This window comes from Bison bison, unplaced genomic scaffold (genome assembly GCF_000754665.1).
Source record: "Bison bison bison isolate TAMUID 2011002044 unplaced genomic scaffold, Bison_UMD1.0 scf7180017864498, whole genome shotgun sequence".
Classification (NCBI taxonomy): domain Eukaryota; kingdom Metazoa; phylum Chordata; class Mammalia; order Artiodactyla; family Bovidae; genus Bison; species Bison bison.
Genome location: NW_011495057.1, coordinates 1,005,369 through 1,027,985, shown reverse-complemented (window position 1 = coordinate 1,027,985; position 22,617 = coordinate 1,005,369). Strand labels below are relative to the sequence as shown.

The 22,617-nt window shown below is 34.0% G+C and overlaps 1 protein-coding gene across 2 annotated transcripts in view; it reads left to right on the top strand.

The window, feature by feature from the left end:
• Window positions 1-22,385, top strand: part of ROCK1 (Rho-associated, coiled-coil containing protein kinase 1) — a 124,383-nt gene extending 101,998 nt beyond the window's left edge. For both annotated transcript variants that reach the window (XM_010828908.1, XM_010828907.1), the window contains exons 21-33: window positions 520-589; window positions 2,368-2,462; window positions 5,525-5,690; window positions 7,291-7,384; window positions 8,054-8,142; window positions 10,741-10,929; window positions 11,523-11,682; window positions 17,164-17,234; window positions 17,427-17,515; window positions 18,492-18,570; window positions 18,727-18,988; window positions 19,306-19,513; window positions 20,717-22,385. In XM_010828908.1, the coding sequence (XP_010827210.1) occupies window positions 520-589; window positions 2,368-2,462; window positions 5,525-5,690; window positions 7,291-7,384; window positions 8,054-8,142; window positions 10,741-10,929; window positions 11,523-11,682; window positions 17,164-17,234; window positions 17,427-17,515; window positions 18,492-18,570; window positions 18,727-18,988; window positions 19,306-19,513; window positions 20,717-20,720 (1,576 nt within the window). In that variant the 3' untranslated portion in view covers window positions 20,721-22,385. The remainder of the gene's footprint in view (window positions 1-519; window positions 590-2,367; window positions 2,463-5,524; window positions 5,691-7,290; window positions 7,385-8,053; window positions 8,143-10,740; window positions 10,930-11,522; window positions 11,683-17,163; window positions 17,235-17,426; window positions 17,516-18,491; window positions 18,571-18,726; window positions 18,989-19,305; window positions 19,514-20,716) is intronic.
• Window positions 22,386-22,617: the final 232 nt, after the last annotated feature.

Sequence of the window (22,617 nt, the reverse complement as noted above, 5' to 3'; positions counted from 1 at the left end):
TCTTTATGTTGTCAGCTGTTGTTATTGCCTCCCTTCTTATTCCATATCTGAGTATTTATTTCCACCCCACCCTTGTGCTTAATTAACCATAAAATATAGTACTAAATTTTTCCTATCATTTATTTAATATGTTCATGTTTTTCATAGTCTACTTACTGCATAAGACATTTTAAATGTACCCTAAGAAAGCTGTTCTCTACAAAAATTTACCAAAATAATATCATTTTACTTTTGCATTTAGATTCATCCACAGTTAATATTCTCCTGAAAGTGAACTTCAGTAGAAAATAGTTCCCTCTACTTTTCATAGTATCATTTTACAAGGAGCAAAATGGCACCAGACAGTGTGTCCTAACCGGATATAACTAGTTAAGTAATACTGAACAACAAAGTATGATTTGTTTTAAACAGAGGTTATTTTAGTAAACCTTTTTGTTTTAGCAACTTTAAGAAGCAAAGAATAATATAAAGTCTAGTAAAGTAGGAGCATTTGTTTACTGCTTTCTCTTTCGTCTGAAGACAGTACAGAGGGAATGAAGGGCAGATGCGGGAGCTGCAGGATCAGCTGGAAGCGGAGCAGTATTTCTCGGTGAGAATCACTTTTATCATGTAGACTGTTTCCAAAGCTGACTTAACAAGGGGTTTAGATGTTTAATGTGAACTGTGATTCTTTTTCAAATGACTATGAAGTAGTTTTCTCCCGTTGTATATCCCCCTCTCTGCATGTCATTTCTGAATCTGTGTTGGTAGTCTAAGTTATAAAGAAATGACTGTTTTTGTGCAAATATTTCCAGAATTGCTTTCAAACTGGAGCTACTTAGAAGAGTCTGTTGAGAGTTCTGTCTGCCTGGTACCAAGTCTGGTGTGTTAGAGTGCCAGTATTACCATGTGTGGTTCACGTGTGCACATCACAGTGGCCTTCGTACATGTGTATGTAGCTCTCGCTGCATATAGTTGTGGGTATAACTAATGTTCAAGAACTTTTTCCTGTTTTGGCTCTGTGTGCACTTTATGAATCTGTTATGCTTTTTCTCCATAAAAATCATTTTATTTTGTTACTACAGGCCAGGTTATTTTCATTACTACTATCGATAAGCATTTATAGCTATTGCTTTGAGGCTTTATTGAAAACTCTGAATTTTTGGTTGCCAAATTTGTGCCCTTACATTTCAGTTTGACATTTAGCTGCTCCGTTTCTGTTTCACTGGCAAGCCACCTTTACTATGGCCTTTAAGCAGTGTAATTAAATACACACAGTTTGAGTTGCACTGCTGAATATGCCCAAGAAACCAAGTATGAACAATATTGGAAGTAATGGTTTCCTCAGTAAAAAATCTGGGTATTGTTAGAGCTCTATGGAATTTCATGCAGTTACGAGCTTCATGCTAATAAACTTGGTGACTTTTCCATTTTTTGTCTGTTTCTTCTTGGCTTATTATACAATCCCTGGAATATGTTTTTAAATTAAAAAAAAAAATTCAAGATTGTTGAAAACCTTTTCCCTGAATGTAAATTAGCCTTCATTTTTTCAGTGTGTGGGGTGACTTCAACACAGTGGTCTATAATATCAAGCACACCTTCCTGTCCGTAGGCTTCCACAGGATAATCTTTCAGTGCCTCCATATTTGGGGATGGATGTCCAAGTGATTTGTGGTGGTTCTTATGGATTCTTGATTTTTGCCTTTATAAAACAATAAAAACTATTAACTGTCTTTAGTTTTGGTTTATTCTCTCGCTTGTAAGGACTGGGTTAGATGTTGCTAAATTTGATAAGTTATTATGAGCTGAATTTAAGATTTTCTTTAGTTTTGGCTTTCAGATCAGGTTATTTTTATTTCTTCATTGATTCCACATATAAATTTCAGTAATTGAAGTTGGAGAAATGAGAATCTGATTACTAAAGGCAGAATGGACTATTTCATTTTAGAAATTGTAAACAAACCAGAGCTAGCCATCATTTTTCTTTCAATTGCATTCTTGTAGAAATGCATTTTTCCCCTAGAGGAGTGCTGTTTCTCAGAGGGATAATTAAGTATACAGTGTAAAAGTCATACTCCACAGCTGTTTGCTGGTCCTCACTATTTTTTCCTTATCTTTTAAACTAAAAAGTGTTGTTAAAAAAAAAAAAAATTGACTTCACAATTGGAAGTTTACTCTATAACCTCCGCATCTATTACTATAAAATAAAACAGCAATGAATATTCATGTGTAAGACTTTGTATAGATATATATTTTTACTTGTCTTTGGTAAATACTTCAGAGTGGAGTTGTTAGATCATATGTTAATTGTTTAACTTTATAAAGAACTACCAAATTGTTTTTTAACCCCATCAGTACACTTATTTATTCTTATCACTTGTTTTGCAGACACTTTATAAAACCCAGGTAAAGGAACTTAAGGAAGAAATTGAAGAAAAAAACAGAGAAAACTTAAAGAAAATACAGGAACTACAAAGTGAAAAGTATGTCTATTTTACTTTAGAACAATAATCAGTCCTACAGCAAAGATTTCTTAACTTTTAAGTGTAAACATAGAGAGTAGATGTGTCTTTATTCTTATGGCAGTGGAATAACAAATCTTACTGGCCCAATTCAGAACAAATCAAACTAAATTTTGACTAAAATTTGCCTTTATGGTGAAGAAATAATTTGGTACTTTAACACTATAGCAGTTGTACAGAGATTCACTAAATTATGACAGTAAATTGTTTTCAAAGGTCTCTCAATCTTCAAACATCTGTTTGTATATAAATAGTTCATGTAGTATTTGCAAATTATAATTCTTATATTAGGTAAAGATATTTAGGGTCTTCCTCTTAGTTTTATAAGGCAGATTAATTTCTATTGCATGTTTGCTTAGGGCTTTACAAGGAGGCAGTCTTATAAAGCTATTAAGTTTAATAACTGCTTATAGCTGGATAGTGTAAGAACAGACATTGAAGCTAGTTTTCTCACATTGTTGTATTGTTGTATGTCTTACCTTTTCCTCCCTCCTCAAATCAACAACTTCTTGTTCTCATTCTCAGCAAATAGTCTTGTTTCCTGAAAGTCATAGGACATCTGCTCTCTTCCACTAACACAGCCACTGACCTGTCTGCAGCTGTACATGTAAATCCTACCTTCCTTCTGATTCATGAAAATAGACAAAATTAACATGAGTTGACCTAACAGGCAGCCCTTCGATCCCATCCCTTTCTGCCTGTAACTCTGATAATTCTCTCATCTTTCCTTCTTTTTTTTTTTTAATTTTTCTTGGAGTGTTGTTGATTTACAGTGTTGTGTTAGTTTCAGGTGTACAGCAAAGTGAATCAGTTACACTCCTGCATCAGTTTTTTCCTTTCTGTAGTCATTTCCATTGTTAGATAAGCATAGAAGTAAACATTTTCTTAAAAAATAACCTCCTTTTCTTTAAACTGTGTATCTACTTACAGATAATAACCTATTTTTTGCTTCCTTTTGTAGCAAGCTTCCTTGAAAAGTGACATACCACTTACCTTCAGGTTCTCTTCTCTTAACTCTTTCTTGAGCTCATTCAAAACTTTGCACTCATTACTCTACCAAAATAACCTTTTTCAAGGTCACCTGGGGCTTCCTAATAGTTAAGAACTGTAGTCAGTCAGTTCTTAACTATTATCTTATTTAATAGCAGCAGTTGGCATCATTGATTACTCTTTCTGAATTTGCTTCATTTGGTTTCTGTGACACCGAACTCTTTTCCGCCTGTAGAACTGTTTCCTCTTCCTCACCCGTCTTTGCTCCTTTGTCGTTTCCCATCTCTGAGACCTTTAAACTATGGAGGGCCCAAGGGATCACTCCCTGCTTGTTCTCATCCAGCCTAATGGCTTTAAATAACATCAGTGTACAAGTATATTCTCCCCTGAATTTTAGACTTGTAAATGCAGCTGTCTGACATCTCCACTAGAGTGTTTAACAAGCATATCATATATAACATGTCCAGAAAAATGCCTTACTCCCCCACCTGCTCCTTGCTGTCTTCCTCCTGTCCATATTAGCTGTTTTGTTAGTCCTAGTTGCTTAAATCCAAAAGTTGGTGTCATCTTAGACTCTTCTTTTTTTTCTTACGTTCTGCATGCAATCTATCAATATAGCCTAGCTGTAACTAAAAAGCCTGTCCAGAATCTGATCATTTCTCACCACTTTTCATCATTTACCAACTTGATCCAAATTGCCATTGTCTCCAGTCTTGATTATTTCAGGTGTCTGCTCACTGCTTCTGCCACTGTATTGCCGCTTCTGCCATTGTCCCCCTACTAAGTCTGATTTTAACTAGCAGCCTGAATGATCTCTTTAAAATGGAGCGCTCAGAGTAAAAGCGAGTCCCTCTGTTGTTTTAGAAAGCCTTCTAACACTTGTTCTTTCTCCCCAATTCACTTATCACATCTCACAACCACCCCCGACACCCCTCACATTAGCTTCCTTTAGAACATTTCTTACTAGATGTTTCCTTTGCCTAAAAGCATTCCCAGATACCTGCGTGGCTCCTGTCTTACTTCCTCCTTTTATTTTCTCAGATATCAGCTTAGCAGAGAGACATTCTTGATCGCCCTCAATAAAATAGTGACCACAACTTATGCCTCTTCACCTTTCCTTTTATTGTTCTCTGTGGCGTACTATATATTGTTCATTTCTTTAAATTGTTTCACCTTGCTAATATATACTTTCTGAGGGCAAAGAGTTTGTTACTGCTGTATGCCTTAAATCCCAGAACAGTGTTTGGCACATAGGAACTTTAAATATTTGTTGGACAAAAGAATGGATATTATTACTGGTTTTTATAGTTACTATATGTCTTCCTCTTTAGGCTTGAGACAGAAAATTTTATTTGTATTACTCCCTTAATAGAAAGTAGGTAGAAGTCATTCATTTATTTAATAAACATTTATTGAGCATCTACTGTATGTAGAGGTTACAGTTATGACCGAGATAACTTATTGAAGACAGTTTCTCTTCCTAGGAAGAGCAGGCAAACTGCAGTGATCTGGTCGTGGTCCGAATGTCAATTCTGAAAGGCTTTAAAGGGTAATTCCCAAGCAGCATTCCTAGAATAGTTTATAGTGGTTTGCCAATCTATTTATAAATCTTCATAATCTCATTAAATTTCAGAGCTGGAAGGGACCTCAAAAATAATGTAGCTTAATTCTCTCATTTAATGGATTTGATTAAGTTGAGTTCTTATAAGTGTAAGGAACTTGCCTAGTGTCCCTACCCAATGGGATAGAATGGGGATAGAAGAGGATCAGGGTCTAGGTCTGGCCTCTTGATTTACAAGCCAGTGACTTTCCCACTGTGCCATGCTGCCTTTCCTTCCAGATCCCAGCAAATTCCTTTTCAGGAATAGACTGCAAGTGTGAGAGGTTACTTTTCTAGAAAGTTTGTAATGGGTTCAGGGTTTGTTTTAAGCAATAGAATAGTTAATTCTTTTATCAATTAAATAAAACCATATAGTTAAGCTGGAAGAATGAATTGGATTTGTTTATACTCATCTTTCTCTTAAATCTACCAGAGAAACTCTTGCTACTCAGTTGGATCTAGCGGAAACAAAGGCTGAATCTGAGCAGTTGGCTCGAGGGCTTCTGGAAGAACAGTATTTTGAACTGACCCAAGAAAGCAAGAAAGCTGCCTCAAGAAATAGACAAGAGATTACAGATAAAGATCACACTCTTAGTCGGGTAAGTGATAGTTAGCTAAGTTTTGTGATTAAAATTAATTGAAAAATCTAAACAGGCCACATTTTAAAGTGTTTGGGTAAGTGTATGTGCATGAGTATTTCCTTACACACAATGGTCTACTTGTATGCATATATAAAATAGTTTATATAATGTAAAATAATTGTTAATAATTGAAATTCTTATTCAGTGTATTGGGTTTTTTCCCCCTTTCTTGTTATAGATCTTAATATATTTTATGTGAAGAAATACTTAACCTTAAATTCATTTGCTTTATTATCTTAATAAATTGCAACTGATTTCATGGCCAAAATTCTGTAAAATTCAGAGATGCAATTTTGGGATGTGGATATCCACAAAAATTCCTTGTGTATATGTACAAATCCATTATAGAGAAACTGTTACTACAAACAGTTGTCTATTCCTAAAATGTATAGTATGGTCAATAGACTATGGGGCTAGAAAGGGGAATTAGAGTTTTCTTCTTGGTGGTAAAGCCACCATCAAGTGCTCTGGTGTAAGTAGATCTGGATTCAAACCCCAGCTTTGCCCCTAAGAAGTTACGTCATCTTGGCAGTTTGCTTTGACTTCTTCAAGCCTCAGATTCTTCACTATAAAATAAAAATAATACCTATGTCATAGGATTCTGATGAAGATTAAATGCAGTCATATAAATAGAATGGGGAACAAGTAAATTACTGAAAGTAATTGTTGGAGGGCAGAGAGAATGAAAAGTGCCCACTGAACTGAGAAGGTATCTTTAGACTAAAACGCCAAGGCAGGCAGCTCTGTACAGTCTTTGGACAGGTTACTATGGGTCCAGTAATCATGGAGTGGGTTTGGGCAGAAAATGATCTAGAAGCATTCCCAGCTGCACTACACACCACCAGAGGACCATTGGGACCTAGTTAACCTAGGGTATGGGAGGTATGTGCTTAAAAATAGGAAGTGCGTTCCTAATTCCTAAGAATGGGTAACTAGTCTTGTGGGAATCAGGAATATGTCAGCAAAGGTCTTCATCATTGTTTGGGGACTACAGAGCATAGAGGCCACTTCTGATTATTAAATAATATCTACTACCTAAAAAGCCCTTGATGACAAAGAAGTGATTTTATCACATAGTACGGTCTGGGTAGGGTCAGGGAAGGAGTAAATAGGGAGGAAATATATGGGCCCACAGTGGTATCATTTATGCTAATAGCTAAACATTTTAAATTGTCCTTTTTGTCATCGTTATTCAGATGAAGAAACTGAGGCCCAAAAAGATTGTGACTTGCTGAGGGTCACAGAGACAGAGAACTAAATGTACATTTCCTAGTTTTTAGTCTTGTTCTTATTTTATTACATCTTGTATTCCTTTCATTTGTATGACTATGTATGTATACATGGACACTGAAATAATTTTTGGAAGTTAACAGTTACTTTAAAATATTTTTAATTACTTCCACATATTTCAAACTGGAAACCAAACATTTTTATTGTTAAGCAAAGTCTGACCTGTCCTTGTCTATGGAAAATGCAAGTATTTGTTTAAAGATTATTGCTTTAAATATGAGAGTACCAAAGAGACTATACAACTTCAACCTTTCTGTGCTTTGTTTAGCTTGAAGAAACGAATAGCATGCTAACCAAAGATATTGAATTATTAAGAAAAGAAAACGAAGAGCTAACTGATAAAATGAGGAAGGCAGAGGAAGGTATGTAAGATTTTTTTAAAAAATTGTAACGTTAAAATCAAGTTCAGAGGTAAATCTTTGTTGTGTGTTAGGGTTTTGAAGAATTTGTTTTCATATGTTAAATAACTTTTGTAGCCTTAAGTATTATCTTGAATAGGGTTAGTCACTCAGTTGTGTCTGACTCTTTGCGACCCCATGGACTGTAGCCCACCAGTCTCTTCTGTTCATGAAATTCTCCAGGCAAGAATACTGGAGTGGGTAGCTATGACCTTCTCCAGGGGGTCTTCCTGACCCAGGGATCGAACCTAGGTCTCCTGCATTGCAGGTGAATTTTTCACTGTCTAAGCCACCAGGGAAGCCCCTAAGTATTATCTTAGAGAACTTAAATATTCTCACCATCACTCCCCCCATAAAAAGGTAAATATATGAGGTGATAAAAGTGTTAATTAAATTGATTGTGGGGGGATCCTTTCACAGTGTATACATATATAAATTCTTCACATTGTACATTTTAAAATCTTAAAATTTTATTTGTTATACCTCAATAAACTGAAGAAAAGAATTATTTAATGAAGGTACTGAAAGTTACTATGTAGTATATACTAATTTGAATAATGAAGGACATTGTTAGTTTGCAAGGCAGAAATTAATGGCATATTATATATGACATTTTATATAATTTGTTGACAGAATATAAATTGAAGAAGGAGGAGGAGATCAATATCCTTAAAGCTGCCTTTGAAAAGAATATCAATACAGAACGAACCCTTAAAACACAGGTATACATGCGCTTAGCCTTCCCCATATGTTTGTATTTGAGTATCATATATTCAGAAGTTAATATTTGCTCTTCATTTCCTTTTTCTTAAAACTGAGATTGTCAAGTCATTGGAACAAATAATGTAATATTCTTTTTTCATTAAATATAGAAGTCTTATTTAGGAAATAGGATTTCAGTTGAGTTAAGAAAGCTAATTTGTCTAGTTATCTGATTAGTAAAAAAATATGTTTTAGATTGTATGGAGGACCCATAATTGACAGTAGGAAAACTTAATGAGGAGAAAGCATATGCTTGACTGAAGTCAAGAGAGCAGAATGAAAAGAAAGAGAAGAATGGGGAGTAAGAAACTTAAAAGGGGTGGTGTATCATTTCGCTTTGTATTTTGCAGCTAGATCAGTTTTTTACACTAAAACTTGATATCTTGTCATTGTACCAAGTCATCCAGTAGTTTTTAATTATTCAAAAGGTACTGTGTACCTCAGTTGATTTTTTTTTTTTTAATTACAGTAAAATATTTTGTACTTATAGCTCCTTACCACTAATCTGTTCTCTCTCAGTAATCCTTCAACTAAAGTAATTTTTCAAAAACGCACTTAATAGTCATTGAAAATCCTTCAGTGGAGATTTTACTTCTCTCTGTAAACGTAGACCACGAAGATAAAGATGGACATTTATTCTTGTACATACTCCAAAAGAATGTTAGTTGAAAGAAAATGAACTAGGACCAGTATTTATAGCATATATGGATAGATATAAAGAGGATCTGCAAATAGGAAAAACGTTCAGTAGAAAATAGAAAAAGCCAAGGGACACTTGAGAAAAAAGAAGCAGTAAAGATTTTTTTAAAAGGCTCAAACATAGGGACTTACTGGTGGTCCAGTGGTTGAGACTCTGTACTTCCACTGCAAGAGGCGCATGTTTGATCCTCGTCAGGGAACTAAGATCCCACATGCCTCAAGGCGTGACCAAAACAGAAAAGGTTCAACCACAGTAGTAAAGCAAGAAATAAGAATGGAAACAATAATGAGATATCTTTTTGACAATCAAATTGACAGGTTGTAATGAGTCATTGTACTCAACTTTGAGTATTATAAGCACATGGGGAACGTTCATTCATACAAAAACAATTTAACAGAAGAAAGCATTTGAACGTGCATATTCTGTGACCCAGTATGTGCTCATTTAGGAATTTATCCTATTTAAATACTTCCATAAATTCTCAAAAGAAGTATACAGAAATAAAATTGCTACATTATTTTTAAAAGTGAAAAACTAAAACTAACTCATACAAAGAGATGCAAAGAAGCCATTAAAAATAATTGAAGTAGATCTACATGTAATGACACAGAAAAATAATATTTACTGTGATATTTAATACAGTATTAAATTTAGGGAGCAAGTTGCAGCACACAGTGTACTGCAAAATTCCATTTAAAATTGAAACATTTATATATAATCTACTTATTGTTTTAGGAAAAGTCTAGAAGGATATGCACCCAGTAGATGAAAGAAAAGAGAAGGCTTTAGCAGAGATAGTCTTTGATGAGTGATAACTATAATAGCTTTTCATGTTCTTCACGTTATACTTCTATGTTTTTTTTTGTTAGATTTACTACTGGAAAAAAACAAATAGCCGTTTATGAGTTCAGTGACGTAAGCTTTTACTGCACTAAAAATATTACTCAAGGATTCTTTATCCTCGATGGGATCTAATCTACATGAAAATGATAGTGGTTAGGGATTTGTTCTATCTTGATGGAAAAATCTGATTTTTTTTTTTTTTAACTACTACAGGACAGATATACCATAGCTTATGTTTCTTGGTTTACGTAGCTAATTTCCTGTGCTTTTTAACAGTCCTGTCTTACTTAGAATATATTTTTTCCTTCTGGCAAAAGGGGTTAGCCTCAACTATATTTACAACCTCTTTCACATTCAAGAGGGCCTGAGTATGGTGCCTTGTCCCCCTGCCCTCCTACTTGTCTAAAAGAAAAAAATTATCTTGAGCCTTTCTGCCTGTGTACTGTTTCGTCTAATTTTTGTGTCATCCTTGGCTCCCCTCCTTAATACCATTTCTTCTTTGCTCATTCGATTCCTGTTGGTCTTTTTAAGAAACACATGTGGACACAAATGCAGGTATTCCTGGAAGCCTTCCCTGACCTCTCCGAGTCTCAATTAGGTACTGCTTCCGTAGCACCTTGCTTGCTTCTTTTTCCTGATTTTCCACTCAGCACTGTCATGCTTGCTTTCCAGCTCCTCTGCCAGACTAGGCTGTCTTTGCGGTTAACTGTATTTTCTGTCCTTATATCTAGTTTACATGCAGTATAGTAAGTGCTGAATAATTGTTGAGCAGTAACTGGATTTTTGTAAGCCTATCTGGTTCTTATTAAACATTTGAACAAAGAGATGAGTCAGTAATAGTTACTTGTGCTACCGGTTATCAATATTCCAAACTTTATTAGGTTCTCCTAATTTTCACACACACAAAAAGTCCTGCTTCCTGATTTTGAAGGAAAAAAAAAATTTTTTTACTGGAGGCTTAAATTGAATAGCTACAATGAAGAACCTTATTAATAACATTTTAATATCATAATAGGCTGTTAACAAGTTGGCAGAAATAATGAATCGAAAGGACTTTAAAATCGATAGAAAGAAAGCAAATACGCAGGATTTGAGAAAGAAAGAAAAAGAAAATCGAAAGCTCCAACTTGAACTCAACCAGGAAAGAGAGAAATTCAACCAAATGGTAGTGAAACATCAGAAGGAGCTGAATGAAATGCAAGCGGTAAGGTTGTGTGTGTGCATTTGTTATTACTGTATATACCTAGCTATTTATCTTATTTAGTTTGTTCAGTATAAAAAATGCATACTTAGGTTTATATTCTTCCCAGTTTGATTATTGTTACTGTAATATGAACCATGATCTTGACAAACTAGGAAGATACTCTGTTAACTATAACTTGAATAATTTTTACCCCTTAGCATCTGTTTGATTAGAAATGCTACTTTTGGAGAAACCACCAAGGGTTTTCCTCTGTATCTTTTACACTTCCATTTGGAACCATAAAAGCATTTTCTATTGTTTTAACAGGTGTTTGGTTTTGGTTTTTAATGCTTTGTGTTTTAGAAGAAAAAAAACAAAATACTTTTTTAAAGCAAAGAGAAAAGGAGCTTATGCATGCAGTGTATTACTGAGGAAGAGAACTTGCAGTTTTATAGTTGTAGTACAATCTGTGGTAGTAACCATTCGTGAAGTTTATAGTCAGTTTTTAGTATTAGCAATTCTCAGTTACATATTTTATAACTACACTGATTCTTAGTTTCTAATATTGGAGATTTGAACTTAATTCTTTATATTATCTTGGTACTTCTTAATAGCAATTGGTAGAAGAATGTACACATAAGAATGAGCTTCAGATGCAGCTGGCCAGCAAAGAGAGTGACATTGAGCAGCTGCGTGCCAAACTGTTGGACCTTTCAGATTCTACAAGTGTTGCTAGTTTTCCCAGTGCTGATGAAACTGATGGAAACCTTCCAGGTAAGAATAATTGCTGTTACTTCATTCAGGTTTGCTAAAACAGAATGGGAATTAATGTAGATTTCTTTTATTTGGATTTATAACTCTGTCATTTTGTCCATGAATTCTTAAGAAGGGATTTATGTTTCTGATGGCCCAGAGTCTGATATTTGCGTACTTAGTGCATTTTATAGCATAAAAGCAGTCATAAACAATCTTAGGCTCTTAAAATAGCTCTGAATGGCTCTTCTTAAATAGAAACCTGAAGTTTATGAATCAGTATTGAGTAGCCCATCCCTATGGTGAAAGTCAAAACTGCTGCTACAACTCTCAGTGTTTAAGGAAAATTGTACATGTTTTTATGTGTAGCAGCTGTTTAGTGTTTTATGTGTTTTTATGCTGAAACTAAGAACTGTACTTAATAATCAGAACCATAGCAGCTCTATATAGAAACCTACCTAGTGCTATAGTGATAAACTTCAACCAGACTTAAAGTTTCAAATTTGGAGAAGTAGATAAAAGCAGTTGGGAGGTGCAGAGAGGTGGCAGGGAGTGAAGTAAATGCAAAAGTGAGGAGCTAGGATGTCAGACTTTTTCTTCTTTCCTTTTTTTTTTTTCCCAGTGAAGAATCAATTGAAAAAAAAAAAAAATACTATGTATTGCCTCATTTTTGGATACATTTATGTCTTTTTAACAGAGATGAGCAGTACACATGATGTAGGTTCAATTTAGAAATTAATAGGTTATAAATACTAAACCATGCATTATGAATTTTAAAGGTATACATATACACACACAGACACACCAATTTAATGTACTACATATTCTTAGTTCAAGATCTTGAGAGTTTTAAGTGGTCTTAAACTTGAAGTAGATTTTAATTAATGTATTTCCTGAATAATGCATGAAAAGAAAGATACAGATCACCACATTTGATATGATAAGGATCTGTGTTAACAGATATTACTTGTTTTTGTTGTTGTTGAGAATTTGAAATAAGAAACTTGATAGACTACCTAGAAAATTTCATGTTACTGTTATTGGTCAAGAAAGTGAAATTCAAAATAGGAAGTGAATTCACTTCTGATATGTATTCTATGTAATAGTCATTCTTTTGTGGCTTTGCTAGCTCAAAATGAGGTATCTGGAAAGGGAAGGGCAGGGAATAAATATTTCTTACTCCAATGGTCAAAAAATTCCTTCCGTTTTCCCATTTTTGGCTCTCTGAAACCTCCAACCTGTTGAAAATCTTGTAGCTTCACTTCCTTATCAGAGGATCACTTTGGATTTAATAAGAATCTCTAGCTTCAGCTGTTGTTTGAGCATCATTGTAAAGTTATGACCCAATCATCAGTTAAGAAAGAGTATGACATGGAAATTCCTGGCGGTTTAGTCATAAGGGCTTTGTGCTCTCACTGGAGAGGTCCTGCGTTCAACAAAAGTTTTTTTGTCTTTATTCCATCCATTTCCCTTCAGCTTTATTTATAATGTCTTACTATGTATGCCTTGGTTTTCTTTGTATTAGGTTAAACATTTCAGAGACTGACTTGGTGAATACTGTCTAGAGGATTTGAATTGAGAGATGAGGTTGGGGGAAGGTAATGAGTTTTATTTCATCCTGGCTTATTCAGGAAGGCTAAACTCGAAGCATCATCAGGTGGTTTGACTGGCAAACTTAGGTGAGATATCCATTTAGACTTCAGAATCCTGATCTAATAAGTCGATTCAGGAGGGATCAGTCAGCAAAGAAATTTTTAAATGCTTCTACTGGTTCCATTCTGAGTATATGACTTAGTATAGCTGTGTATTTTGAGAGATTTTTGCTTTTAAGATTTTCAAAGTTCAAGTGGAGGGGAAAAAAAAGAGAAAAAAGGTGCTGGTGGCCATTCTCCATTGACCAGTCAGGGTATCTCTCTGTTACTGTGTTCTGAATTTGAAATTTTACAGAGGTCTTTACAGTGCTGCACCTTTTCATATCGGAGGCTGTGACTTTCATATTGGAGGTAGAAATTATGGATAATTATTATCAAAGTTACTTTGCCTCTGTATCATATATCTTACTGTTTGCTGCTGCTGCTAAGTTGCTTCAGTCGTGTCCGACTCTGTGCGACCCCATAGACAGCAGCCCACCAGGCTCCCCCATCCCTGGGATTCTCCAGGCAAGAACACTGAGTGGGTTGCTATTTCCTTCTCCAATGCATGAAAGTGAAAAGTGAAGGTGAAGTCGCTCAGTCGTGTCCGACTCTTAGTGACCTCATGGACTGCAGCCTACCAGGCTCCTTCGTCCATGGGATTTTCCAGGCAAGAGTACTAGTAACTTGAAAGTCTATATTAAGTCTTACTGTTTACTAGACTTCTGGCAAATAAAGTTAAGTTTTTGTGGTCATATCTAGAAAGAATTGTAAAAAGTTTTGGCATTCATTCTTAATTTGAGAGTTACCTATCATTCACATGTCTGAAAGATTTTTTGAAGGTAATGATTAATTTTATTTAGTTTGGAAGACTGATCAATGATTGGAGATAATCAGTACATCTGAATTCTTGAGCATTGATTGATATTTTTTTCTTTTTTATATCACTTCTTAATTTAAATTTTTTGGAATGGTTCTGTAGCTGTGTTTCTTAAGCAATATGTAGTTCATCTAAGTAAACTTTGGTAGTCTTCAGAGATTAGCCTTGATGTTTGAATTGGCTATATTTGATACTGATTTACACCTCTTTCTTACATTATCCTCTTTTTTATATGAGTTACATATAATTAACTCTTAAAGGAGTTAATTGCTCATATTGCAATAATACACATCTAAATTTTTTTTTTAAGTTCAAATTGCTCTACAAATAAATGAAACCTGGGACCAAGTTTTTTTTTGTACTTCTGTAGTATGTTATTGATAATAATCTAGACTTAGAAGTCCTCAACATTTATTTATCTGGAGAAGCTGATTTCTGTTTGTATTATAAAAGAATTTAGAATATTATACTTTCAGATTGCCACTTAGGTCACAGGTGGTCATAGTTTTAAAGGAGGTCCTTACATACTAAAAAAAATTTTAAAGAACTGAATAAAAAACTGGTATATTAAGTTGCATATAAGACAAGAGTAAGTAATTTTTTTTAATCACTGAGTTTGGTTTACTTGCTTCTCTGAAGGGAATTCACTGGAAGGAAAGACTAAAATTCTGTTATAACATTTTTGGCAAAAAATAATTTTAAACTGGCAAAAACCTTCATATATCTTCAGCACCTTTTTTGAGTTTCTGATTTCTTCATTTTATTTCAATTAGGGAAGATATAAAATTGGGCTTATTTAATTCATAAAATGCCTTTGATGTATAAAATTTCTATAGGAACACTGAAATGGCAACATACAACAATTCATTGAAAATATATTTCAGTCAGTATATTCAAAGAAAACATTGGCAAATTAATCCAAACTTACAACCAGAAAGCTTATATATTTCTGGCACTTATTCTCATAGAGAAATAGCTTGGAAGGAGGATATTTTGGCATACACAATTCTGTATAAATGTCAAGATTTCCATGGCTTTTATGTCTTTTATTTTTAGTGAGGAATTACTGGTATGAAATGGACTTTGGCACACTGAAGGGAACTTTTCCTAGCAATAACTTTTCCTTTTGTAAATTAGAATATTTGTGAATGATCAGCAGCCTTCTGTATGTTATTGAATATAAATTAGCCCTGTGGTTTTTAAATTACAACCATTATTTAAATAGAAGGTGACTTTACTTGGCTAACTGAGAAAGAAAGAACTGCAGAATAATAATTTTTTAAACGGTGTATCAGGTACCTACTCTGTGTGTCAGATGCCTTGGGGGTGTGTGTGTGTGTGTGTGTGTGTGTGTGTGTGTATAAAAGTGCTCGGATGTGGTACCCTGCTCTCAAAATTTCCAAGGAACTGCGTAATGGGACAGATTAATTATTGATGAACAAAATAATAATGCTAACTAAGAAAAAAGTTGGGAGAAGAAGAGTATCACTTTGAAGTTTCTCATTATTAATTTCTTCCACTTCAACAACTAAATGAAGGAGAATAACAAAATCAAAGGCCATTAGGTACATGGAAGAAGCTGGAACAAGATCACTCCTGATTCAATTAACTGCAGAGTTTGTCTAAGGGAAGATTAGCACTATGCTCTAGGAATTGAAACTCAGAAATTAGATTGCCTGGGTGAACCCTGGAGCTTTACCAGTTGCTAGGGTTACCCTAGGGCAAGTCAGTTCACCTTGCTAAGCCTTAGTCTCATCATTTGTAAATGGAGGATGATAGGAGGACCCATCTTATCCTATATTCCTGAGAATGTAATATCCTATGTTCATGAGGTTATATATATAGATTATATATGAGGTATTATTTGTACTTGATAAATAATAAATATATAGTAAATGTTACCTATTATCATTACTTTAAGACCAAACTGTTTTACACCTTTTAAGTTACGCAGAGGAAGATAATATATATTCCCCTTAGGGTCATGATTTAAACAATGGTATAATGTCACATTATAGCATTGTACCTTAAAGTTGGTTGCTTTTCTTCTGTGTTTCAAATATAATAGATCTAAAAAATACAATTATGGTCTTATCTCTCACCTGATATAAAATAATAATTTCTAAATTGAATCATAAACATTAATTATATTTAGTATGTATTTAATATATTTAAACATTAATGATAATAATTATAAAATGCCTTGATTGAATTAATCAGAGTTTCTGGTGGGCGCAAACTGGTAAAAGATTAGCAGTTTTACCTGCTGAATTCTGTGTTCTTTTACTGTTTATTCTGATACTACAAACTTTAAAGGCTTTATACCTCTTTAGTTTGCTAAGAATTGTAATTGGACTTACCACTAGAATTAAGGAACCCCTCCCCAACCAAATTTGGACACTTTCAATGAAATTGTTATAAATGTTTTACCAGAAAGTTTATCAGAATATTGTACTGAGAAAACAAATAAAATGCTTGTCTCTTATTCTTTATATCTAGTTGGTCTGCCTGCATTCCTTATTTATTTATCTTCTATTCTTGTCTTCTGTGAGTAATAGGACACTTCTGTACTTTTGCTTGCTCTCTCTCGTGTAAATCATGCCTCTGACCTGTTCCACTTGCTGCATTTTTTCTTTTTTTGGCTCAGTACTTTTGTATCAATGTTAAGTGATATTTAAAGTCTTCTGTATCATATCCCATTTAAGCTGCAATCCATTCCAGTCTTGCCTGGCTGTTAAGGGTATTGTCATTGTTTCATACTTTTATGATTGAGTACTGAAAGTTAATTTTAAGGGGAAAGTGGCTTGGAATTTTTTTCTGCAATTTTTGTATGGCCATTAAAGTTGATTTGTGTGATTGAAGCATGAAAGAGCAGATTTTAGCACTTACTCATGTAGCTGTGTTCCAATGCCTGCTGCTGCATGCTGTCAGACAGCTTGTAATAGCTTTTCCTTTTGTGACAGAATACTATATATTATTTTTTCCTTCTAGAATCAAGAATTGAAGGTTGGCTTTCAATACCAAATAGAGGAAATATCAAAAGATATGGCTGGAAGAAACAGGTACCATATATCTCATTTTTTCTAGTTGATATTTTGTTGTATATTTTATTCTTAAATCATAGAACTTATATTAATTGTCATTGTTTTTAGATTGATACAATATAATTTAGACATAAAAGGCAAGTATTATAGTACCACTTTAAACCAAGTTAATACTGCTGTTTTCTCTTCCCCTTGTTTTTTTCATTTTAGTATGTTGTGGTAAGCAGCAAAAAAATTTTGTTCTATAATGATGAACAAGATAAGGAACAATCCAATCCGTCTATGGTATTGGACATTGAGTAAGTAGCCTTTTATTCAATCTTAAGTCTGTTGAGTGTTAAATTATTTTTAGACTTACCATTTAGTTTATATTTTGTTATTTAAACTATGTTGTAAACTTCTTTCCCTAACAAATTTAAATAACAGCTTTATATTAAATCCTACTTTTACCAAAATATGAGAGAGAAAATATTCCATACCTGATTGATGTATTTGAAAAGCATTTTTTGTAAATGTCAAGTATTTATTGGTATTACATTCGTAGAACATCTCAAAAAGTATATAATTATGTTGGTCATTAAATAATAGGTCAAAGAGGCCCAAGCTAAAGCACAGAGAAGCTCCAGCACGGGGGTCCCTCGTGTCCTGTTGCAGCCATCGAGGCACCTTCCTGTGCCCCTCTAGTCCTGGCAACCACTAATCTGTCCTCTGTTTGTGTAGTTTTGTCACTTCACAGATGTTATATAAATGGAATCAAATAGTCTGTAACATTTGAGGTATGCTTTTCACTCAGTGTAGTTCCCTTGAAGTCCATCCAAGATACAGTTTTTTCTTTTCATGATTGAATGTTCTGTTGTATGAATATATCAAGAGTTTGTTTAACCATTTTTTTTTTTAGTTTTTTTCTAATTTTGGCCTATTAAAGATAAAGCTGCTTTGAACATTCGTGTACCAGTTTTCATACAGATTTGTAAGAAATTGCCATACTCTTTTTCCAAAGTGGCTCTGTAGTTTTACATTTCTGCCACAGTTGTATGAATGATCTAGTTTTTATGCATCACCACCAGCATTTGGTTTTATTACTATCTTTATTTTAAAAATTCCGATAGGTGTATAGTGAAAGTTACTCTGATTTTAATCTACATTTTTCTAATAACTAATCCTTTCCTATGCTTATCTGCCACCTCTGTGTTCTCTTCAGTGAAATACCTGCTTTTGTCTTTTACTGTAAATGTGTTTTTATAATTGTCTACATCTTACTTCTTTTCATTTTAGTAAATTGTTTCATGTTCGTCCTGTAACACAAGGAGATGTATACAGAGCTGAAACTGAAGAAATTCCTAAAATATTCCAGGTAAAAATCTGAAGTTATAATTTTAGTAGATCCTTTACCTAAGTAATAAGTGTATTTGTGAAGTAAATGTAAATACATAAATACTTTTATACATTTGAAACTTGTATGTGCGGATGCAGACTTTTTTAATCTTCTGTTTACCATTTCTGAATGTAGATACTGTATGCAAATGAAGGTGAATGTAGAAAAGACTTAGAGGTGGAACCAGTACAACAAGCTGAAAAAACAAATTTTCAAAATCACAAAGGCCATGAGTTCATTCCTACACTCTACCACTTTCCCGCCAACTGTGAGGCCTGTGCCAAACCTCTCTGGCATGTTTTTAAGCCACCCCCTGCCCTGGAGTGTCGAAGATGCCATGTTAAGTGCCACAGAGACCACATAGATAAGAAAGAGGACTTGATTTCTCCATGTAAAGGTAAGGCATGAAAGTGATTCTTATACCATTTAATAAGATAACTTCTTCAAGTGTAGCACTTCCTGTAACAAGTTGAAAAGAGATAATAAGATGTAATATTTTGGCACTGGTGGAGCCACATATATATTTTTTGATTTTCCTTAATTTTTACTGGGTTATGATATGTTATCTCTTTAAATTTTCTAACTTAATTAAAAAGAGAAGATACTGTCCAAGCTTAATTAAGCGTAGTAAATCTTTTCAAATTGTTATGAACCTTTGAGAGGGCTCCTTTAAGTATTATGTGACTTTGATTGTGCTCTTTTTTCTTAAAATAGTAAGTTATGATGTAACATCAGCAAGAGATATGCTGCTGCTAGCGTGTTCTCAGGATGAACAAAAAAAATGGGTAACTCATTTAGTAAAGAAGATCCCTAAGAATCCACCATCTGGTTTTGTGCGTGCATCCCCTCGAACACTTTCTACAAGGTCCACTGCAAATCAGTCTTTCCGGAAAGTGGTCAAAAATACATCTGGAAAAGCTAGGTAAGGATTGAAGTGTTAACCTTTCTCATACTAAGTGACTGGATAATAGCTATCAAAACCCAAAATCAAACTGTTCTTTTCCCTGTAAAAGGCATCATTTGTAGTTGGTTCTTTATATGTGACTTAAAACGACTTTACAAAGTAGTTTAACTGATGCCTGTTTAAAGCTCAGAATATTTATAAATATTGTACTTATTTAGTTCCATGTCAGGTTTTATTGTCATTGGTTGTTATACATGGTACATATTTCACCCTTACTGTTTTAAACAACTGTTTATCCCTTTTTAATATAAACAGGTTCATGTGAAACTTTGCTCATCTTAATTTTAACTATGTTTGCATAGATTTTTTTAAAATCAAAATTATTTGACATTATCACTGTTGCAAATAAACTTTCCAGTTAAGTACCCATTTTTTTCTTGTTTTTGGGGGAGGGTAGTTTACTTACTTTCGACAAAATTAAAAAAAAAGTTTATATGGTAAAATGAACAATTGCAGGGCATAATTAAACCCTTTCTTGAGAAGTGGCTATGCTATCTTCAAAGTTCTCTAATGCATGGAACCTTGGGACTCAGAGAAATTAAACAACTTGCACAGATCACACAGCCAATTTGTGGCATAGTCATTGGAACCCATTTTTATCTGTTTCTAAGCCTATGTTTTTTCTCCTATACCAAATAGCAACTTTCCCTAGAGTGTTAACCCTCTACTGAGAGGGATATTTGAGTCTAGAACTGATTTGTCTCTGCTAATGTCACCCAACTCTTCCAAGCAGGCTTAAAACCATCTTTAATTTATCCTGTTTCTTTCATTCCGTATCATCAGTAACCAAGTCTAATTCTTTGGATTGACTCACATCCATTCCTCCTCCTCTGTTGCTCAGCTGCCATACTGCTTCAGTGCTTTATTACCTCACTCTGGTCTTCTTTGTGTAGAACCCTGTATCAGCCTCTCCTGTACAGGATAAAAGCTGAATAAATCTAAAGTACTTAAAATTGGCTAACAGCTTTGTAGGGGGAATAATGTGTTTGAAACAATAGAAGCAGAAAGGAGATAATGGTGTATTTTTTCCCCTTTTCCTGTTTGCCAAATTTTGTGTATTACTTAATTATTATATATAATGTATGTGTACCTTTCCTTTCAAGTTTTGTTTTTGTATTTATCAGCTGAGCACATTACTTACAATTTTTTCCCCCCCAACAGTTAACCACGTGACCTAGTGCCTTGTGGAATTGTGCGGGATGCTACCTGATGAAGCAGGCGTCTCTAACCATGCAGAGCAGACAGGCTGTTCCTTTGACACAAATATCACAGGCTTCAGGGTTAAGATTGCTGTCTTTCTGTCCTTGCTTTGGCACAAAAGCACACTGAGGATTGTTTGTTTTGTTTTGTTTTTTGTTTTTTTATTGCGGGTTTGCCTACAGGTAGATTAGATTAATTATTACTATGTAATGCAAGTACAATTGAGGGAAAGCTTAGCTAGATATATTTTTTTAAAAAGGTGCTGCCTTTTTGAATTTCTAAAAACGCCTGTCAATCATGATAGAACAGTTTTCCTCATACCAGTGAGAGGAAGAGACTTTCACTTTCAAGTGGAATGGCTGTCACTATCAAGATCAGCTCATGGAAGGAGTAAAGAAAATATCTCAAAATGAGACAACTGAAAGTTTTTTAAAAAAATAACTTCAGTTTTCGTGCTCTTGCAAGACTATACAAAACTATTTAAGAAAGCAGTGGTATCACTTGACTTCAGTGCCCTCACTGTAGAATTTAAAAGCCTTACTGTTGATTGCCCATGGTGGACTTGATGGAAAATAAATATCTTACATTATGCTTTACAAAATACTGTATGTGTTTCAGCAAGTTTGTAGATTGGGGAATGGGAGAAGAAAAAAAAAAATTTACATTTAATCTATGCATTTTTGCCAAGCCATATTGAGTTATTTTTACTACTAGAGACATTAGGAACTAACTGTACAAAAGAACCAAGTTTAAAAGCATTTTGTGGGGTACATCATTTCTGTAATTGTATAATGTGTTTCTTTGTGGTTTTAAGTGATAAAGACATTAAGTTAACAAACATATAAGAAATGTATGCACTGTTTGAAATGTAAATTATTCTTAGAACACCTTCAGTGGGAGTTGCGTTGCCCTTTTAGTGCCTTAATTTGAGAGAATTATTTTACTGCCATGACTATAAAATTTCAAAAAACAGATTTTCAAAAAATTACGTGTGTTCAGGGATTTTTTCATTGATAATTGGTTTAATTTAAAATATTTAGAGGTTTGTTGGACTTTGATAAATTGATACAATGTTTGCATCAAACTACCTGCTTAAATAATGAATGACTTTATAAAACTGCAAAAATATGTAGAAGGTTGCACCCAGTATAAAAGAAAATTATGGCAATACATCTGTGATGTTTTCCAGTTAACATAGGAATTACCAGATAAATACTGTTAAACTCTTGTTCAATAACAAGAGTTGATTCATATGGGCAGTATGATTTATTGTTTATTTTTTTAACCAAATACCTCCTCAGTAATTTATAATGGCTTTGCAGTAATGTCTATCAGATAAGAAGCACTGGAAAACTGATTCGTCTCTAGGATGATATGCATGTTTCAAGTGGTATTAAAAGCCGCACTGATGGATATGTAATAATAAACATATCTGTTATTAATATGCTGATGACTCTGTGCTCATTTAATGAGAAATAAAAGTAATTTATGGATGGAGACCTTTAATAATGATTGCTATGGTGTTTTCTCATGGCTGAGATGAATAGAAACCATGCTATAAATTAGTCCCTGACTGCATACAAATGTTTGTAAAATCTCATGACTAGATTAAAGTGAATTTTTAAAAGATAAAACTGGTTTGTGCTGTAAAATAAGAGTGGCTACAATTGAAATGAAAAGTTGGCTAAGTCTGTTAGAAACAATTCTCCGTGAGTCTCTTAAGTTGCTCACATCCGGAGAGCGGAGAGCGGAAGCTTTGACAGCCTTTGTTTGTTCTACCCTGTCTTTGTAGGGGGTAGAATAAATAAGGGGATTTATATAGTGAACAGCCTTGGGAGATACTGTGTTTCCATCAAGGAGAA